The sequence below is a fragment of the Erythrolamprus reginae genome, chromosome 3 (genome assembly GCF_031021105.1).
Source record: "Erythrolamprus reginae isolate rEryReg1 chromosome 3, rEryReg1.hap1, whole genome shotgun sequence".
Taxonomy (NCBI): domain Eukaryota; kingdom Metazoa; phylum Chordata; class Lepidosauria; order Squamata; family Dipsadidae; genus Erythrolamprus; species Erythrolamprus reginae.
This window is the reverse complement of record NC_091952.1, coordinates 156,708,010-156,726,779: the sequence shown is the minus strand read 5'-3', so window position 1 is coordinate 156,726,779 and position 18,770 is coordinate 156,708,010. Positions and strand designations below refer to the sequence as shown.

The 18,770-nt window shown below is 37.2% G+C and overlaps 1 protein-coding gene across 1 annotated transcript in view; it reads right to left on the bottom strand.

Annotated features, from left to right (window-relative positions):
- TRIO (trio Rho guanine nucleotide exchange factor) overlaps positions 1 to 8,148 on the bottom strand; it is a 304,905-nt gene extending 296,757 nt beyond the window's left edge. Inside the window, exon 1 of the mRNA XM_070747107.1 lies at positions 7,959 to 8,148. Coding sequence (XP_070603208.1) covers positions 7,959 to 8,064 — 106 coding nt within the window. The 5' untranslated portion in view covers positions 8,065 to 8,148. The remainder of the gene's footprint in view (positions 1 to 7,958) is intronic.
- Positions 8,149 to 18,770: the final 10,622 nt, after the last annotated feature.

Genomic DNA, 18,770 nt, shown 5'->3' with positions numbered 1-18,770 from the left:
GTCATGCTACAAAACTCTCAACATCCCTGCCAGCCTCTCATCTTAGATAATAAGTTGCCAGCTTAGACATTTCAGTCAACATTTTCTTGAAATGTTGTATCTTGAAGCCTCCAAACTCTGAAAGTTGAAATTTTTGGGGAAGAGATTGTATCCATTCCAAAATTAATCTAGTCTCCAAACAGAGGAATGGGGAAAAGTTAACTAAGTACTGTGTTAAAGGCATATCCCTTTGTGAAGATTTTTAGCAGCTCTATTTTTATGCCCTTTGGCATTCATTACATGTGACAACTTAAAAGTTAAAAATAATTTTTAACATTCTCCTTTTTCTTGTTGTGTTGTTTTTTTTTTAAAAAAAAACAGAAGTATGGTAGAATTCATACCTTTGTGAGACTGATCTCCCTCACACTGTCTTCCAGGAAGACAGGAGGTAGAAAAAAAGTCATGTAGACTTAGAGGGCTTCTGGAAGAGCTGGTTTGACATCTTCATCAGCCTGGGGTCAAGCCTACTGTTGCTCCATGACAAACCAGAAAGGCTATTGTTTCTTTGCTTAGTTGCTAGATATACATCCCTTCAGGCCCTCAAAGCACTATAAACACCACTCCCACCTCCCATTTTTCATCACAGTAACAATTTGTCAGGTATATTGAGAATATAACTCAGTCAGCTTCCATGTCTGATGTGGAGTTAAACCCAAGCCGCCTTTATCGAACCTCCTTGCTCATATCCTCATATTGCATTCCTATGAAACTATACTCTGCTCACTCCATTTCCATATAATTTAGTTCTTATTATGACTCCTCCGTTACAAAATGATACAAATTAAGCTGAAAAACTAAGCTTCTGCAGTCAACTACAGTTGAAAACAATTTAGATGACCTTAAAGCAATCCCTGGTACCTTACCAATAAGCATTCATATGAGCCAAACGTCTATTTTTTATTTATCTCAGCTACCATGATATCTACATTCTTTCTAGATACTTTGATTCAAAGATATCGCCACACAATACACACAACAAAGCCATTTTTTACTATTACATCCTATTTGTTCTATTTCAAAAGCAGCCATTTAAGTCAATCTATAAAATATATTAAAAATACAATTTAACCATGCTTATGAAAGACAAGACAGGACAAGACAAGACAATCAAGCCCGTAAAGTAAACATCCTTTGATATGAATTGCAATAAAAGGGGGGAAATGGCCTTTCCTTTAAGTTCAAGCAAGTAAAGTTGATGTTAATTCATATTTGTCATGTCATAGAAGAACAATTATCATCTATCTATATCTTATCCTATCATTTGCTCTACCCAGGAATCTGATTTGCATAATATTTGGCTGAATGTGTGTTTCACTTGAAGCCTCTCAGGAGTCTGCAAAGAGGGGCGGCATACAAATTTAATAAATATCCCACTTGAAATTTCATCCAAAAAAAAACAACTAGGCCATAAACCACTAGAGGAGCAGCCCTCATGATTTTGTAAAAATATTAGTAATCAAAAAGTGTTGGAGAAAATTGCAAAAAGAAAATCACCAGAAAAGCATCATTTTGCTTCAAAAGGATATGAAGAAAAATGTTAAACTAAACATGAGTTTTAGCAATAACTCTATAACCCATAACACCTTGGATCATAATTTCAGTAATATTTCCCTACTAGATTTCTCAATGCCTTCAGCAATGGCAGAGTTTCTAATGTACTTGGATAAGTTCTTAAAAATTCAGGGATATTCAGAGATATATCTGCTTGAAATTAGTCCATGTCAAGCTATATAGCACAATAAAACATCAACAATTGACCACAGAAATATTTTATGACATGTTGTCATATGTAATAAAATGTGTAATAAAATTTGCCAAATGGGTCTTCGATTTTGGATGTATTCTATAAGTTAGCTCATTTGCAGTACCATAGTACAATACATTTTGCCCTATGAGATACCATTTTGCTCAGTTAAAAGTTACAGTCACCAAAGATTTAGTAGTATACAGATATTTTTTTCAAAAATTGTAAGATGTCACACAACTTGATTTCATGGAGAAAGAATAGATCATGATACATGTAATGAAAGATTACCGTTCCTTAGGATAATATTAAAATATTGGTTCCGTTTAGAGAAATACTTTTTAAGTTATAATCAATAGAAATTCATCACATACACAATCAAAGGTAATTATAACCATAAATGACAAATTTCTCTCAGAACATCATTTCCCAGTATTCATCTTCTGCTTTATGAGGCAGTCTCAAAGGACTGTTATATGTCTTCTTTGGCATATCTTATGTTCTTTAGAGCTATTTTTATTTATATTGGTGTATATGTAGCATTGTCTATATTAAAATTATTGTAGCTGTCCACTACAGAAAACTTTCTTGTTATTTTTCCCTGGCCCCCTCTCCTTATAAATAAAACAGCCACCACAGGAAACAATGACAGCACTAATAAAGAGGTAAACTCAGCAGTGAAAAAATGTTCTTTAGGAACAATTGACATGGTTTAAATATCTATGCAGTGCATTTAATTACCAGGAAGTGGTTAAAATTAAAAGTTTGGATTTCATTATTTGGGATATTGTAAAAAAAAAAGTTTAACCTAATTTTCTGCAGGTGTAGGGTCCATTTTGGGGGGATCAATCAAGTACTTACTTGTTGTATAAGCCTGACATTGTGGACTAAGAGTGACTGGCCCAAAGTCACCCAGCCACATTTTATGCCTAAGGCAGGATCAAAAATACAGGTAGTCCTCAACTTATGACCACAATTGAGCCCAAAAACAAATGAAACATTTGTTAAGTGAATTTTGTCCCATTTTATGACCTTTCTTGCCACAGTTTTTACGTGAATCATTGAAATTGTTAAGTTAGTCACATGGTTGTTAAGTGAATCTGGTTTCTCAATTGGCTTTGCTTGCCAGAAGGTCGCAAAAGCTGAACAAATAACTCCAGGACAAACCAATTGTCATAAATATGAACCAGTTGCTAATAATCTGAATTTTGATCACTTGACCATGGCAATGCTGCATCGGCTGTAAGTGTGAAAATGGTCATAAGTCATTTTTTTCAGTGTCATTGTAACTTTGAACGGTCACTAAATGAACTATTGTAAGTCAAAGAATGCCTGTAATAGCATTCTAGTTTCTAGCCTGATGCTTTAACCACCAACTCAAATGGACTCTTACGGATTCTGTAAAAACTACTGAACAAAAAGACACTAATTCCATGTAAAGTAGTTCAAAAGATAGACAAAAATACCTTTGAACATTACATAACTTCTAAAACTTTTCTTGATCTAGTTTGTTCAAAGTCACTCCTTCATCTATTTTTAGAAAGCATTTTAAAAATGTAGACCATGAAGTGCTAAGCAGCACATCAGATCTAGTGGGTCAAATTATATAATTGCAGGGAACAGGAAAGAATGAGAGGTGAAGAACATGGCAAGAATTCTTTCTCAGACTTCATATATAGTACAACCAGAGATATTTTTACACAATGAATAATGCCTTTGTGATGCTTTTTAATATGCAAGTTCTATAGTGCCACTAATGTTAATTTTGCCAATTTAAAAAAATTGGCAGAATTCTATATACCAGTATATTAAAGTATTATGGTCACAGGCTTGATACACCATTCTTTCAAAAGATGCATATTGGATCTGGTGACAAATACTGTTTTATCTATTACCTTAAATATATAGGAATATTCCCATAGCATGCTGAGATACAGTATCTATCTACTGATTCTTAGGAAATAAAAATGTGCTGCAGGTTTTTTTTTTTTTTAAAGAAATGTCCTTAAGACGTAAGTCGGCTATCCAAACTAAATCATGTATCCAAACAATATAAAATAATTGTGAGTAGCCCTGGACTCAGGAAAAAAAAATAGACAGCTGTTGAAGGGTGGCAGGGGGAAGTGAATTCTCATAAACCTTATATAGAAAGAAAAGCTTTCTGCTAACAATGCAGAATCACTTATTGTATTTATTGTATTATTGTTTTTGCAAAGGAGTCTGGAAATTAATAAACTCTATTAACTTTTTTTTTAAGAAAGAATAGCTTTATGAAAGAAGATAGAAGTAGGCTTCACCACAGTTCAGTTTGAAGATCCCATAGGATCTTCTTCAGAAAGGATCAAGAAATCTAATCAATGATTGTAGTTTAGCTTAGAATCAAAGTTTATAGTCAATCTTCAGACTACATGGGGTGAAGATTAGCATTTTACAAACAGAAAGAAGTATTATTTCTATACTATACTACTTTGACAATCCAGACTTATATTCAGCTTGGCTAGACCTATCCAACTGTAAGCATAATCTCACTGTCTCTTAGATCTTTTCAGAAAAATGCAGCACTAATTGTAATTACAAAGCATCGCATACTAGTCTTCCTATATCTTTTCTTTCCTTCTAATCGGTGATCACCCCTACTCAACACCCCAGACTCTAACAAGCAAAATTTAAGACTGATTTAGACTAACTAGCCCAGTGGAAACAACTGGCAGCCCAGTCAATACATTCCATGCCATAAAAAGTTCATCCTTCCCAATGACTAATAACTCTCTTTTAACAGCTGCAGCATCAATTTAAATTCAAAGCCCACTCCCTCCTTTGCAATCCTAAAAGACCAGTCACTGTTACTCTCTAACTATATACTCCTACTTAAATGCTTGGAATGCTGCTCTTTGGCTTAATCTCCCCCTTCCCCCTCAAATCTGTGTAAATCACCCCTTTCTGCCAGTTTCCAGTTATTGTATTTCTTATCTCTCCTATTATCTCTCCTCCTTATGCTCCCATTCCAGGTTTTCTCTATACAAGTACTTATTAGGATGCTTTTCATAACATAAAATCATTGATCAACTAATACAAAAAGCTATTTTCAAGTCTTGGGGTATTATAATATATTGAAAATATTAGATAGCCTAGGATTTAACTATGACAAGTAAAAAAAGAAATCCCATCATCTCCTAGAATATGCCAGGTCATGACTCATTCTACAGCTCTTTAAATCACTTCTTACAGGAAGGAAATATTTGCCCATCACTATGAATTTAACAGGTTTTCACCTTTTCCATCAGTGCTAACAAGAAATGTTAATGCTTTTATTGAAAGATTCCCAGTAGTCTAATGGGTACCAACATACTGAATAAAATAATTTCTGAAAGAGAACAATCCATGGGGAATATGTTTTACAATGGAATTCAAAGAGGAAGAGGAAGAGGAAGACATCTTTATTTTAACCAGGAAGGGAAGCCACCCATTTCCTAAACTTCGCTGATTAAAACTGGTGTTACAATTTAGACTTCATAGGTAAGTCCACACTATATCAAAGCTACCCCAGTGACAAAAGGTAGCCCCAAATGCAAAAACAAGATAACAATTTACTATTCACACATAATCTCAAAACATCTTTGAAATGCAAGGCAAAGCGAATTAGACAATTCCAATTGGAATAATGCTGACCTTGTGAGACTATGAAACACTGTGATATTCAAATGATCTGAAATGCAAATTATATTGTAAACAATGCTGTATATTGAGTGATTTTTTAAAGCTGGAAAGAGTAAGAAGCTTCTGGCCTGAGCACTGTCCAGTGACGGTAATAATAAACAAGACTGAGGCTTTCTGAAGAACAGGATCCATATACTGTATCTACATTATTCATTATTCTATATTATTCATGTATCTACATTAAAATAATCTACATAATCTACATTATTCATTACAGTACTCTACTATACATACAATAAAGTAGCCTGAGCATATCCATTTCTGATCAGGTATGAATACAAGCCTCTAACATAATACCTTGAGTTTTCATTTGCCCCCATTGTTTTTTGTCCAAGAAAGTATAAACAATCCAAGCAAGCCAAAATGATGATGGATGAACAAGTTATACCCGGTTTTCCGTCTCCATGCCTATCGCAAAGGGAGGCTAACATGCAACCTTCACTCAACCGCCCTGCATTTCATTTTTCAAGAAATGAAACTCTCTAGATCTCAGCAGGCTTAGTCTGTTAAATGGCATTCAGATTGATACATTAGCAGGCTTCCATAGAAAAGATGACAAGCAACATATAGGTGGCGTTAATCAAGAACACAAGAATGCCACAAAAAAGAGGGAAATGCACTTTTTGACTTTTTGTCTATTACTGGTTAAGAAAAAAAGTGTTCAGAAAACTATTCCAAGTAGTAGTAGTTTTCTGACATGCTTTTCTTTCTGCATACTTTGCAACAGGCAGAGATTGTAATGAGACAGGCCTTACCTCCACAATATGAAGCCAGACCCACTGCTTTGGCTGAATTTGTCTAACACCATCAGTGATTCTTCCTTTGGTTCTAAATACTGTACTGTCAGTTTCACTTAAGGCAACAAAAGAGAAACCCACAACTTGCTACTTATATCCCAGGAACAGCACACACATACATACTTTCAAAAATAACACAGCATTTCTATGTCACTCATGCAAAGCACATACCCCAAGGCAATCCCTGTGACTGCTTGCTTTCTCTCTCTCCACAACTTTTAGAATATTTCCCTGACTTATGCTCCAAACACTGAAGTCCCCCCAAAAGTGGAAGCTGATTGACAGTTTGAACAATACAGATTCCCTTTTTGCTTGTACCTTCCTGGATAAAGTCTGAGGAAATTATTGTTTGCTTTTATTAGTTTTGTTTCCATTTCTAGCTAGTAGGCCATCAACAAGCTTTAGAAAAAGGAAAAAAGTTTACCACCACTGTAACTGGATACAAGAAGGTTACCACAACAGCTGGAGTGACCATGTAAGGAAAGGCTTCTGGCATTTGCTTCCAGTTGAAGTATTTTTTTTAACAGCTTAAGTCTCAAAGATACTTTGCCATCAGGTCCTCTTAAAATCCTACATTACAATAAATATGAAGTGTTTTGATGTCCATTTTCCACCAAATTCCTAATAGGTTCTCCCTGAAATTGAACCCAATCAGAACTTTTCAGTTCATGTAATCAATATGAGAATAGACAGCAAAATGCAAGTAAACTGTCCAGAACGCTATACTGTTACCATTTTAAACTGTACTATGTTACCATTTTAATAATAAAAACCCCTAACAAGCACCCTGCAAAGACTGCAAAACAAGATGCTTTTTTTTCTGGAAAATAAAATAAAAGGAGTTGCATTTGTTGCCATTTCGACCAACATCAATGATCAGGAACTGTGGCTGCTGAACAAGGCCATGGTTATGACATTAAGGCACACTTAGAGCACAGCAGGGATAAAGAGACTTCTGGCTTATCAGATTCCACTGTGTTTATTACATCTTCCAAGATTCATCCATCAAAGTCAAGTGTCAGAGGGGGATTTCAAATGTTTGGAAAAGTGTTCCTTCTAAGCCGGCCTTGTTATTATCAATTTACATTCAGATTGAGCCCATTATCTGTTCATCAGAAGCCCACTTCTGATTCCCCACTGCTTTTTCAAATGTACAATTTTTGAGGGTGTGTGTGTTGTTTTTTTAATCTCATTTTTGTTGGCAATCAACTCTGGATCATCTTTAAAGATATACAAGTAAGCTTGACCCACCTTCTATCTTTACAACCTACAGAAAACCAAGCCTTAAAAAAAAATATATCTTCACTTTTACAGCTCGACTTTTATTTATTTTTTAAAAGGGGGGAGGGATTTTTGCAACAAGATACCAGAGCTAGTTAAAGATTATATTTACTGAGAGGGGGCAAAACAGCATTTCTTCATTTCCGTAAGTATTAGAAAGGGAAGCACCTCCTAAGGCACGTTTGAATCACCAGACATGAATCACTCCTTTGAACATGGATGTAGACACAGCATCAATTCCGGACCCGTTGGGAGAAGGGACGGGAAGAGAATTATTAGGGAAATCTCCCCTCTTCTTTCCCGAACTCTTATCATCATCATCATCATCCTTCCCACCTCACCCTGAAAGAGCACATTTTCCTTCGGGTCCGCCAACTTACCCGAACGAAAGAAAGCCGCGATGTCCGCGGAATCCTTGGCCGCGTCCTCCGTCCCTTCGCCAGCCGCGTTGCCGCTGTTGGAGGAGGCGGTCGTGGAGCCGCTCATGGCTACTGACTGAGGTCGGTGGCTCCTCCGGATCTGATCCCTCGGCTACCGCCACGATGATCAGCCTCCTTCCTAGATCCTGACAGCAGGATGACGGGAAAACGAAACCTTATTCCTCCCCCCCCCTTTTCTTCCTCCCTCCCCCGGATCCCCGGTTTTCACCTTCTAGCAAAAACAAAAAAGCAAAACGAAGAAGAAATCCATCCAGAGAGGCGATGGTGCAAAGGTGGTGGGATGAGGGGGGGGGGGTGAGGTGAGAGAGAAAGAGGTGGCTGAATGGTTGAATGGCTCAGGCAGCAGCAGCAGCAGCAGCAAACGGTTATAATAATAGGCAGAGGACCCGACGGGAAGGTGTGAGCTCAGCGATTACCGTTCCAGGAGCCCCCGGCAGCCCCTCCGGAGAGGCAGGGTGTGCGCCGCATGCATAAGCAACGGATGCATGCGGGAGCAAAAGCGGGGGAGAGACAATCGCAAGAGGGGGAAGGGAGGGCGCATGGATGTTGATGGGAGGAAGGGGCTGCAATCAATGCAGCAGCAGAGCAAGCCGGTGGGAGGGAAAGGGAATGGAAGCAGGTGGCGGCGGGCGTGCAGGATGGTGGCAGGGTATTGCAGTCTTTGGGGAGCCCGGGCGGGAGCAGCTGCGTTTAGCAGCAGCGCTCTGGAGGCGAACTGAAGCCGCCCCGCTCCTCCATCTTGATTGCAATTGCAAAGGTGGGTGGGAACAGAGAAGGAAGGAAGAGGCTCCTATCCCCGCCCAGGGAAGTCAAGGGACAAGGGGGGGGGGGAAGGGAGAGAGAGAGAGAGAGAGAAAGAGAGCAGCATTGGGATGAAAGGAGGGCAGCCAGTCGGGAAGGTCCGGACGATTCCGTCAGCGTTCGGCAGGTTTGCACAGGAAGAAGCAGTCGAGAGCGCCGCTGAAGAAAAGAACGGTTTGCTATTGGCTGAGAGCGCTTTAGCAGCGCCGGCCGAAATCCAAGCTGGGAATCCCCTTTTGATAACATAGATACCTTCGTTAGTTTGTGCGCCTCGTTAAACCAAGAGGAGGAAAGAGCGCCCTCTTTCTGCGGGAGGCCAACCTAAGGCGTGGTGTCTGCAATTGTGATTTGTGACGTCCTGTATCTGTTGTTCTTAAAGAAATGCCCCCAATCTGATCTTTCCTCTCTACAATCAATAACAATAGCTCGAAAAGTGGCGTTCGGATTTTTTTGGCATCGGGGGGGAAAAAAAGGGAATGTATGTTTAAAAGGGATCTCTAAATCTCGTGCGCGCAATAGTTGGGACGAGCCATTTTTATTCTGACAATGGGGAAGGCTTTCACGAGGCAACCATGATCAATATCTTACCCGGTGAAGTTTATATGGGTGGAGATAGCCGCCCGATTGTTCGATCGGAAAGCCTTCTCCGCTCCCAGCTCAGCTTTCCAACGAGCAAGATTCGGAAGAACAAGCTTGTAATAGGGATGGGGTGATTTTTTATAATCTGTCCTCGTCAAAGACTGGGCGTTTGACGCGACAATGATAACAGCCAAACAAGTTCATTTGAGTTTGAATAGGAATTGTTCCTAAATTTAGCCCTTTCACGATTGCTGCCCTTATTTGTCAGAAATACACATATTTAGTTGTTGGGGGTTTTTGCAGCTCGATTTCGATTTTCCTTATTAAGAGCTCTCTCCTCTTCCTTTCTTTCAGCTATAAAATATGTATTCTCCTCCCTTCTGCTAATTCATTACGTTGCCTGTCTAGAGACAGTCCATATGGCCGCATTTCTACATTTTTTATTTGAAGATGATCTCATGCAATGTCAAAATTTGGGTGCAGCTATAAGGGGAAGGAAGAGGGAGGACAACTTTCAATGGTTCAATGCTAAGTCTTTAAATAAGAACTGAGATGAACTCAATCAGCATCCTGTATTCTAGTCTTCTTCCTGATATTAATGTGATAATTCAGATATAGATCTTGGAAGGAGTTTCATCTTGTCTTTCTGGAGCCTTCCTGTAATCTGTCAACAGTTTGTTCAACTGTGAAAATGCTATAATTATATTTTATCATCTTTTGATTTCTTTTCCTTACTGTATTCTCCAGTTTTCGATCTATGGGCTCAATTTTTAAAAATGGCATTTTTCTTTAGGATATAAAGCAGGAGGGGCCCCCAAACCCTTGGACCTCAGGGACCACTAAGGTCATAATTTAAATCCCGCAGACCACCAAATTCATAATTTTAAATCCCACAGACCCTAATTCATAATTTTAAGTCCCGCAGACTACTAATATGATTTTTTAAATCATCAGAAAACTTCCATTTTATTAATATGAAATGCACCTATTTAATATAACAAAATTATAAATGCTTACTTAATTATAACAAAATCATAAATGATTATTTAATCATAAAATCTTTAAAGGTTGTATAATTGTAATGCGCAGGATGGATTAATTGGTCTCAGTCATATCTGACCCAGGGAGCAAGATTTCTCCACAGACCACCAACATTTTCTCCTAGACTACTAGTTGGTGACCTGTGATATAATGAACATTAATTATTCAAAATAAAACTTGCCCACTGATATTATGATATGCTGAAGGTTGCGCTCTTTATTGCAATGATAACAGAGAATCTGATCCCCAGTTAATTGGGGTTCTAGAGATCCATTAGGTGCTGCTCCATGCATTACTGAAATGTGCATGCAATAATGTAAATACAGCAGCAATGCAAGTTCTAATATTCAGGAAAGGGGTAAGTAATGTGGGTTACCACTTGGAGTCCCATTTGCTATGCTAAGTGAAACTGATCTCACACAGCCAGCTCCAAAAGGAAGGGGATATGACAATATCTAAAAGTGGGTTTCATTGGGTTGGAGATCCACTCAATTTCTAACCCCATAGCATTCAGAAACTTCTACTAGAATTCTTGATCAACAAATGTCCTTGGTGATTTTTAAACAGTTGTTTCAGTGTGACATTCGAGAAGACATCTGCCAACATTTTTTGCTTCACGGACAATGCTTATTTTGCTAGTGAAACTAAATGAATCTATCAATAAACAAATTTGTGGCATACTCAGATTCAAGAATTTCTATTTCTTTTGGGAATTTAGAATGAGGAAGATATGGGTTTTTCTTAATGTATCAAATTTGTCTTAGCATTCTACCGCACGAATCCCAGCAACCAGTTAGGTCCCACAGAGTTGGCCTTCTCTGGGTCCCGTCGACTAAACAATGTTGTCTGGCAGGACCCAGGGGAAGAGCCTTCTCTGTGGCAGCCCCGACCGTCTGGAACCAGCTCCCCCCCAGAGATTAGGATCACTCCCACCCTCCTTGCCTTTCGTAAACTCCTTAAAACCCTGGCCTATATAGTTTATGTATGGTATGTTTGTGTGTATGTCTTTTTTAAATAATGGGGGTTTTAGATATTTGTAAATATTAGATTTGTTATTGTACATTGTTTTTATTATTGCTGTGAGCTGCCCTGAGTCTACGGAGAGGGGCAGCATACAAATCTAATAAATAAATAAATAAATAGACAAATTGTTGATTTCCTGCCTCAAATGGGAGAAAATAGTCACCAATTTTTGGCTAATGCTGACAAAGGGAAATTTAGATGCTTTTAAAAAAAAGACGGCACCATATTTGACGATGGATGATGCCAGCATGCCTAAGCAGAAAATGCCTAATTACATTTTAAGCAGCTATAACTGATTATGCACAATTTAAGGGTCATATTAGGGTTTATGTAACATATACATTCCAAATGTAGATAAGGCCCTAATTTGGTAGAAGTTCTGCAAAAAACAATTCTTGCCCACATGTTTGTGCCTGCTAGTGAGTTCCATAATGACAAGGATATCTTTGAATGTATCCTACATGTATCTTCAATATTTATGTAACTGAATTATTTTAAAAGATTGTAGAACCTACCTGTGCAAATTTATCTGCAGATGACAAAAACACTTAAACATAATATTTTATCACCAGTAATGGGCAAAAGCAGGAAAAAGATCTCAACATTCTTGCTTCTGCCTCATTTTTTTTTGCACCCCTGATTTATCTGTTAGATATGAGCAGAAAAGTAAATGAGATGGCTACCTAAAGTAATAGCAGCAATAGCAGACTGATGTGTAAGGTTTTTTTCAAAATAATGGTATCCATTGACAAAACAAGGAAATTCAATCAATAAGAAAATAAAAGTCTATTTAAATAATTGTTTTTCAGTTGTACAGTTTAAAATGCAGCCACACTGCTTAAAAATATAAAAGAAACATATCTTTTGATTAGGTGTCACTTAAGGAGAACAATTACAAAGCTCCCTCAACATTATAAAATGATGAGGTACCATAAAGTAATATACAGTATCTCTACTTAAGAACTTAATTCATTCCGTGACCAGGTTCTTAAGTAGAAACGTTCTTAAGTAGAAACAATTTTTCCCATAGGAATCAATGTAAAAGCAAATAATGCATACAAACCTATTAGGAAAGAAATAAAAGCTCAGAATTTGGGTGGGAGGAGGAGGAGGACAGTCGCTGCTAAAGGAAGAAGGTGAGGCGAGGAGAATTTTAAAAAATCCAAAACTTTAAGGCTTAAAAAAAAAAGAGGGACTTTGAGGCAGCAAGGAAGAGTACGCGCCTCCAATACGCCCGGTGCGATGCTGCCTCCCATACACTGGCTGCTGCTGCTACTATCTGCCGCCTCTTCCTTCCCAGGCTCCCCTCTCCTCTCGCTCACTTTGTAGCCTGCACTTTTCCTTCGCTGTGGTGACTCCTCGGCTGCCCAGAGCGAAGAGAGCATTTCTTTTCTCTGGGCACTGTCAGAGGTTTATTCCCTGTCCAAGCATCCAGAGAAAGGAAAATGCATTGTTCGCTCTAGACTGCCAAAGCCTCCTTAAGCGCCACCAAAAGGCTCCTCCGGCAGCCTAGAAAAGCCTGAGATGATGTCCGGGATTAAAGTGGGAATGGCAGGAAACTGGCTGGGCCTTGGTGCCGCTCTCAAATTTCCTGGGAAATTTTTCCGGGCTCAGGTTCTTAAGTAGAAAATGGTTCTTAAGAAGAGGCAAAAAAATCTTGAACACCCGGTTCTTATCTAGAAAAGTTCTTAAGTAGAGGCGTTCTTAAGTAGAGGTACCACTGTAATAGCTTGTATGGAAACCAGGAACTTTAATGATATATTCATTATGCACCAAGACAAATTCCTTCTGTATTCAATAACACTTGGCCAATAAAAAATCCTATTCAATTTTGAGAATACTGTAACTGGAATGAATGCAAGAATGTCTCCAGGATGCTGGCATCATTGGACATTGATGCCATTGAAGGACATTGTCACTCAGTAGTGACAACACTCAAGCCACTAATATTTAATAGGACTCTGGGGAGTTTTATACTAAGCCAGGCTAGAAACATATTTGATCATAGAACTACTACTTAATTCACATAAAATCATTTTTCATTAATCATGGTTTAGGGAATAAACCAGTCGGGGACTACAGCCTTTAATCAAATCAAATAGACAAATCACAAAATGGCTTAATGTAATTTATGAACTGTGTTACAGCACTGGCACCAGGACAACTCTTCTTATTTTCTCCAAATAGCAGATATTCAGAGGCATAATTTCGATGTATTTGGCTTCTCATTCAGCTGTCTGGTTAATACTTGATAAATCTAGTCCTTGTAAATCCATCTATAACTCTTGTTTAAAAAAAACATTGCCAAATTTTTCAAGGGCAATATTTGTATAAATATAGCAAGATACTGCAGTTTTGTAATGTTTCATATTTGCTTCTACAAAAATGCTTAGGAATGTGGAGGGGTGCAATGATTACATCTCTTCAAATCTTTAAAACAGCTGCTACACAGTATGAAACAATATGGATGCTTTAAAGAGTTGCAGAAGGTCTTCCATATTCTTTGGTGCATCTCTTTAAAACAAAATTCAAAACATTACACAGCCCTGTTAAAAACTTAATTTGTTAAAAGAAATAATTTTAATATACTGGTAGCTAGTCTTAATACAAAATAATTCTGATTTCAGAAGAAATTCAGTATTTCCTTAATACTGAGGAGTCTCCTTTAGCAAACAGAGGCAAATTTGTGGGAATCATTCTTGTTGTCTCCTCTGATAGCAGATACTATGATGTCTTAATAGTTCTTGAATGACCTAAGTCACAAATGTAGTAAAAGCATTATCTACACAGGATGGGTTCACAACTGACAGTGTGATTTAGCTGAATTCATATTCCATTGTAAGCCATGAACCATGATATCTGGATTTGTATAATATGCTAAATCACAAGTAAACCACATTTGGGATTATGAGTAGCCAGCGAAGCTGGGTTTTGTTTTTTTAAAAAAAAATATTTTTATTAAAAGTTATACAAAGAACATACAAATTAACAAACCAATGTCAAACCAATGTCTACCAAGCATAATAAAATATTCATCTATACTCACCTTCCAGATAAGTTCATTAAATCACAGAAGACAAGTCTGGTAATAATTTTATTTTTGATGGCACTGTAATAATATGCTACTTACTGACCTTTAAAAATATAATTGTACAATTATGATTACCAGTTTAATTTAATTTCTTTTAATATATTATAGGACTGCTTCCAGTATGAAGAAAAGAAACCTGCCAAAAAAAAAAAGTTTACAGGCAAATTCTTTTGGCCTTGTCTACAATTGAAACATAGAAACATAGAAACATAGAAGTCTGACGGCAGAAAAAGACCTCATGGTCCATCTAGTCTGCCCTTATACTATTTTCTGTATTTTATCTTAGGATGGATATATGTTTATCCCAGGCATGTTTAAATTCAGTTACTGTGGATTTATCTACCACGTCTGCTGGAAGTTTGTTCCAAGGATCTACTACTCTTTCAGTAAAATAATATTTTCTCATGTTGCTTTTGATCTTTCCCCCAACTAACTACAGATTGTGTCCCCTTGTTCTTGTGTTCACTTTCCTATTAAAAACACTTCCCTCCTGGACCTTATTTAACCCTTTAATATATTTAAATGTTTCGATCATGTCCCCCCTTTTCCTTCTGTCCTCCAGACTATACAGATTGAGTTCATTAAGTCTTTCCTGATACGTTTTATGCTTAAGACCTTCCACCATTCTTGTAGCCCGTCTTTGGACCCGTTCAATTTTGTCAATATCTTTTTGTAGGTGAGGTCTCCAGAACTGAACACAGTATTCCAAATGTGGTCTCACCAGCATTCTATATAGTGGTATCATAATCTCCCTCTTCCTGCTTGTTATACCTCTAGCTATGCAGCCAAGCATCCTACTTGCTTTCCCTACCGCCTGACTGCACTGTTCACCCATTTTGAGACTGCCAGAAATCACTACCCCTAAATCCTTTTCTTTTGAAGTATTTGCCAACACAGAACTGCCAATACAATACTCAGATTGAGGATTCCTTTTCCCCAAGTGCATTATTTTACATTTGGAAACATTAAACTGCAGTTTCCATTGCTTTGACCATTTATCTAGTAAAGCTAAATCATTTACCATATTACAGACACCTCCAGGAATATCAACCCTATTGCACACTTTAGAGTCATCGGCAAATAGGCAAACCTTCCCTACCAAACCTTCACCTATGTCACTCACAAATATATTAAAAAGAATAGGACCCAGAACAGACCCTTGTGGCACACCGCTTGTAACCTGACTCTGCTCAGAATACTCGCCATTAACAATAACTCTCTGATGTCTACGCTTCAGCCAGCTGCAAATCCATTGAACTATCCAGGGATTAAGTCCCTGGATAGTTCAATTGGAAAAGGTTAGAAATGCTACATCATCAAGTAATAAAAATGAAGGTTTGAAAATACCCAATACTAATTTGTCCTCCATGATAAATAGCTTAGAATGGATGGCAAAATAGATATACTGTATAGTATAATGAAAAGGTTGAGCTGGGAATTCAAAATTGTCAGATTTGTTAGTAAGTTATATAATTATCTGGAAGATATGCCCCAAACTGCTAAAGGATAATGGAAAGAACTTCACTGTTTGAACAATTATTTTTCTTTATCAAAATCCCCCTCCTGTTTTAAAAAATGAACAGCAACTCAATTTTCAGAGGCTGCCATAATCCAGAGTAAATTCTTGAACACATTCTTATTTACTGTACTCATCTGATCAAAGAATTACTACTAAAGGGCCCCTCATACCAGTTCTACATAAACACAAAGGCAACGAATGATAAGCAAGGTTCAAGGTTTCCTAACATTACAGTTAAGAAAAGCTCATGTAAAAGTCTAAGAATATTAAAGGCAACTTAGGAACAGTGCAGTGAATCACATTCAGGAAGTTTTAATGAGAAATTTTATTTTAAAAAACATTTATTTACCCAGACAGGAGAACAACCTTTGGGGAAATGGATAGGATAAAAAAGGAAAGTAATTAATAGATTATACCAAAAGACTCATAGCTGGTCTGAATAAGCAGATTCTGAGGAAATGTGTTTTTACTTGCTTATGTAGACTTAAAGATGTCAGAAAATGTATTTGAAGATAGAATGTCCAAGAAACAAATTTTGGACCCGTGATCTGATGTTCACAGGTACCTATGATAGAGCGAAGAACTGTCAGGTACTGATAGCCCTATGCATTGGAAATCATATCAAATAAATAGAATAACTCTTCTGAACCACAAATTACAAATAATTCTTTAAAAAAGTATTACTTATCTTACAAGATGGTATACATAAGCATAAAATATTATTTAAGTAAAAACAATTCTACATGGTTAAGTTGTCAAATAAATATTTATTAATAAACAAACAAATAAATATGCAATTTTCAAAGAAGATGGATTTACATTAATTTTACCATAAGATGCATCTCCTCCATTTTAGCAGTTGTCATTTAACCATCTATTTCAAAATCAAGGTTCCATAGATGGAAAAGGTGCAAAACAGGACAAGCAATATAAACAATTCCAATTACTCCAAATTAAGTGGATTTGGCAGCAGATGGATGAGAGATTTGGAAGTTTTATTCAATAAATCAGGTTATGGTTGATTGATCCAAGAAGCCTTCAACACAAAAGGGCCTTTGGCCATTACTTCATATTTTGACATGGCCACGAAGAACTTTGCTAGCCTGGACAACTGAACTTTATTTTTTGTTTAGGTTGCTTTTCACTCTATTTTTTACAAGATTCTTCTTTAGAGAGAAGAACCTCTCTATTTGGCAGAAAAGAGTGGTTCAGGATTAGATATATGGATCTTCCCTATTCCAGATATTTATCTAGCTACTTCATAGGCACAGAGGTTCAAGTGATTTCCTTGCAATTCAATAATGCAGGATATATAAAGGCTTTTAGCATTATACATGTCAGAAGTTCCTTGGGCTTTTGTTACATTCAACTCCAATGTAAATGTACACACAAAATCCACAATGGAGTCTGACAAACCATTTCATTTGTGATTGGTGATTTATCATCCTTCCATAAATGCTGTGCTTTAATAAACTGCCTTCCTAACTAACCAGGGTGGCCCAAGAAGAAGCACCTGAGCAAGAACCCATAGGCTGACTTTTGGCTAGTGGCAGCTGCATAGTCACAATATGCTTTTCTTGAGCTAGTAGCTTGTATGACAACACTTAGATACTTAGTTACTTGCTCTATATTATATCCATTGAGATACTATGAGCAGAGCTTTTAGTAAAGGCCATTGTTAAATAGGGTGAATGGAAGAGGCAGAAAGATATGGCTTCAAAACAACAGTTCTTTTTTTTCCATGATGACAGACAGGGTGCCTGATCATTCCCTCTCTGTATTTGGGGGAGCACCCAGCCACCATCATTACCATTCTGAATGAAAAACATAGCTTGTGTGAACTGTTTTTGAAAGAAATAACAAAATATTATATTTTCTTCAATCTTGCTGAGCAAGAATGATTCATCACAATACACTTCAAAGCAAACATCATGTTATGGCAAGAACATTGACTATAAAACTTAAGTCACAAAAATCATCAAAGTGGGATATCAAGTATTTCTGCAATTGTTAATTCAATTAATTTTTTCAAAGAAATTTTATAACAAGAATTAGCTGTTCTAATTAGTGGAAGCTCCTTCTTAATTGGGAAGTTGTTAAAATATCCTAATGTTTTCTGTAGATTTATAGGGGTAATCTTGGTATTCTGCTGGTCAGTAACCAATTCTTTCCAATAGAATAGCATGCATTCTTGGATCATACATCTTAGAAGAGTAGAAAGAAAAAGTATCTTATAAAATAAATGTATATAGCTGTCTGTCTGTCTGTCTGTCTGTCTGTCTGTCTGTCTGTCTGTCTGTCTGTCTGTCTGTCTGTCTGTCTGTCTGTCTATCTATCTATCTATCTAATCTCTATGCTGCACAACTCGCTAAGGATTTAGCAGACTATAATAAGTTTAAATCCCCAGCAGGACAACCTTTCTCTCTTCTTTTTCATAATTAGCTAGATAATGAGCAAAACAAAAATAACATTTTCCCTTGTAAACTGAAAACTGTTATACTTCTGCCTTTGGAGCCCCATCTAGCTGTAGTTTTGAGATATCAAAGACTGATTTGCAAGAAACCTCTATTTCCAGGCAATGCCTTCCTTCCCAGTAGGCTTATGACTTCGAAAGAATCTTTTCCTACAGGGAAACCTAGCCTATGCCTGTCAATTTTATTTCAATAGACCTACCTCATCAGATTTTTTAGACTTGCCT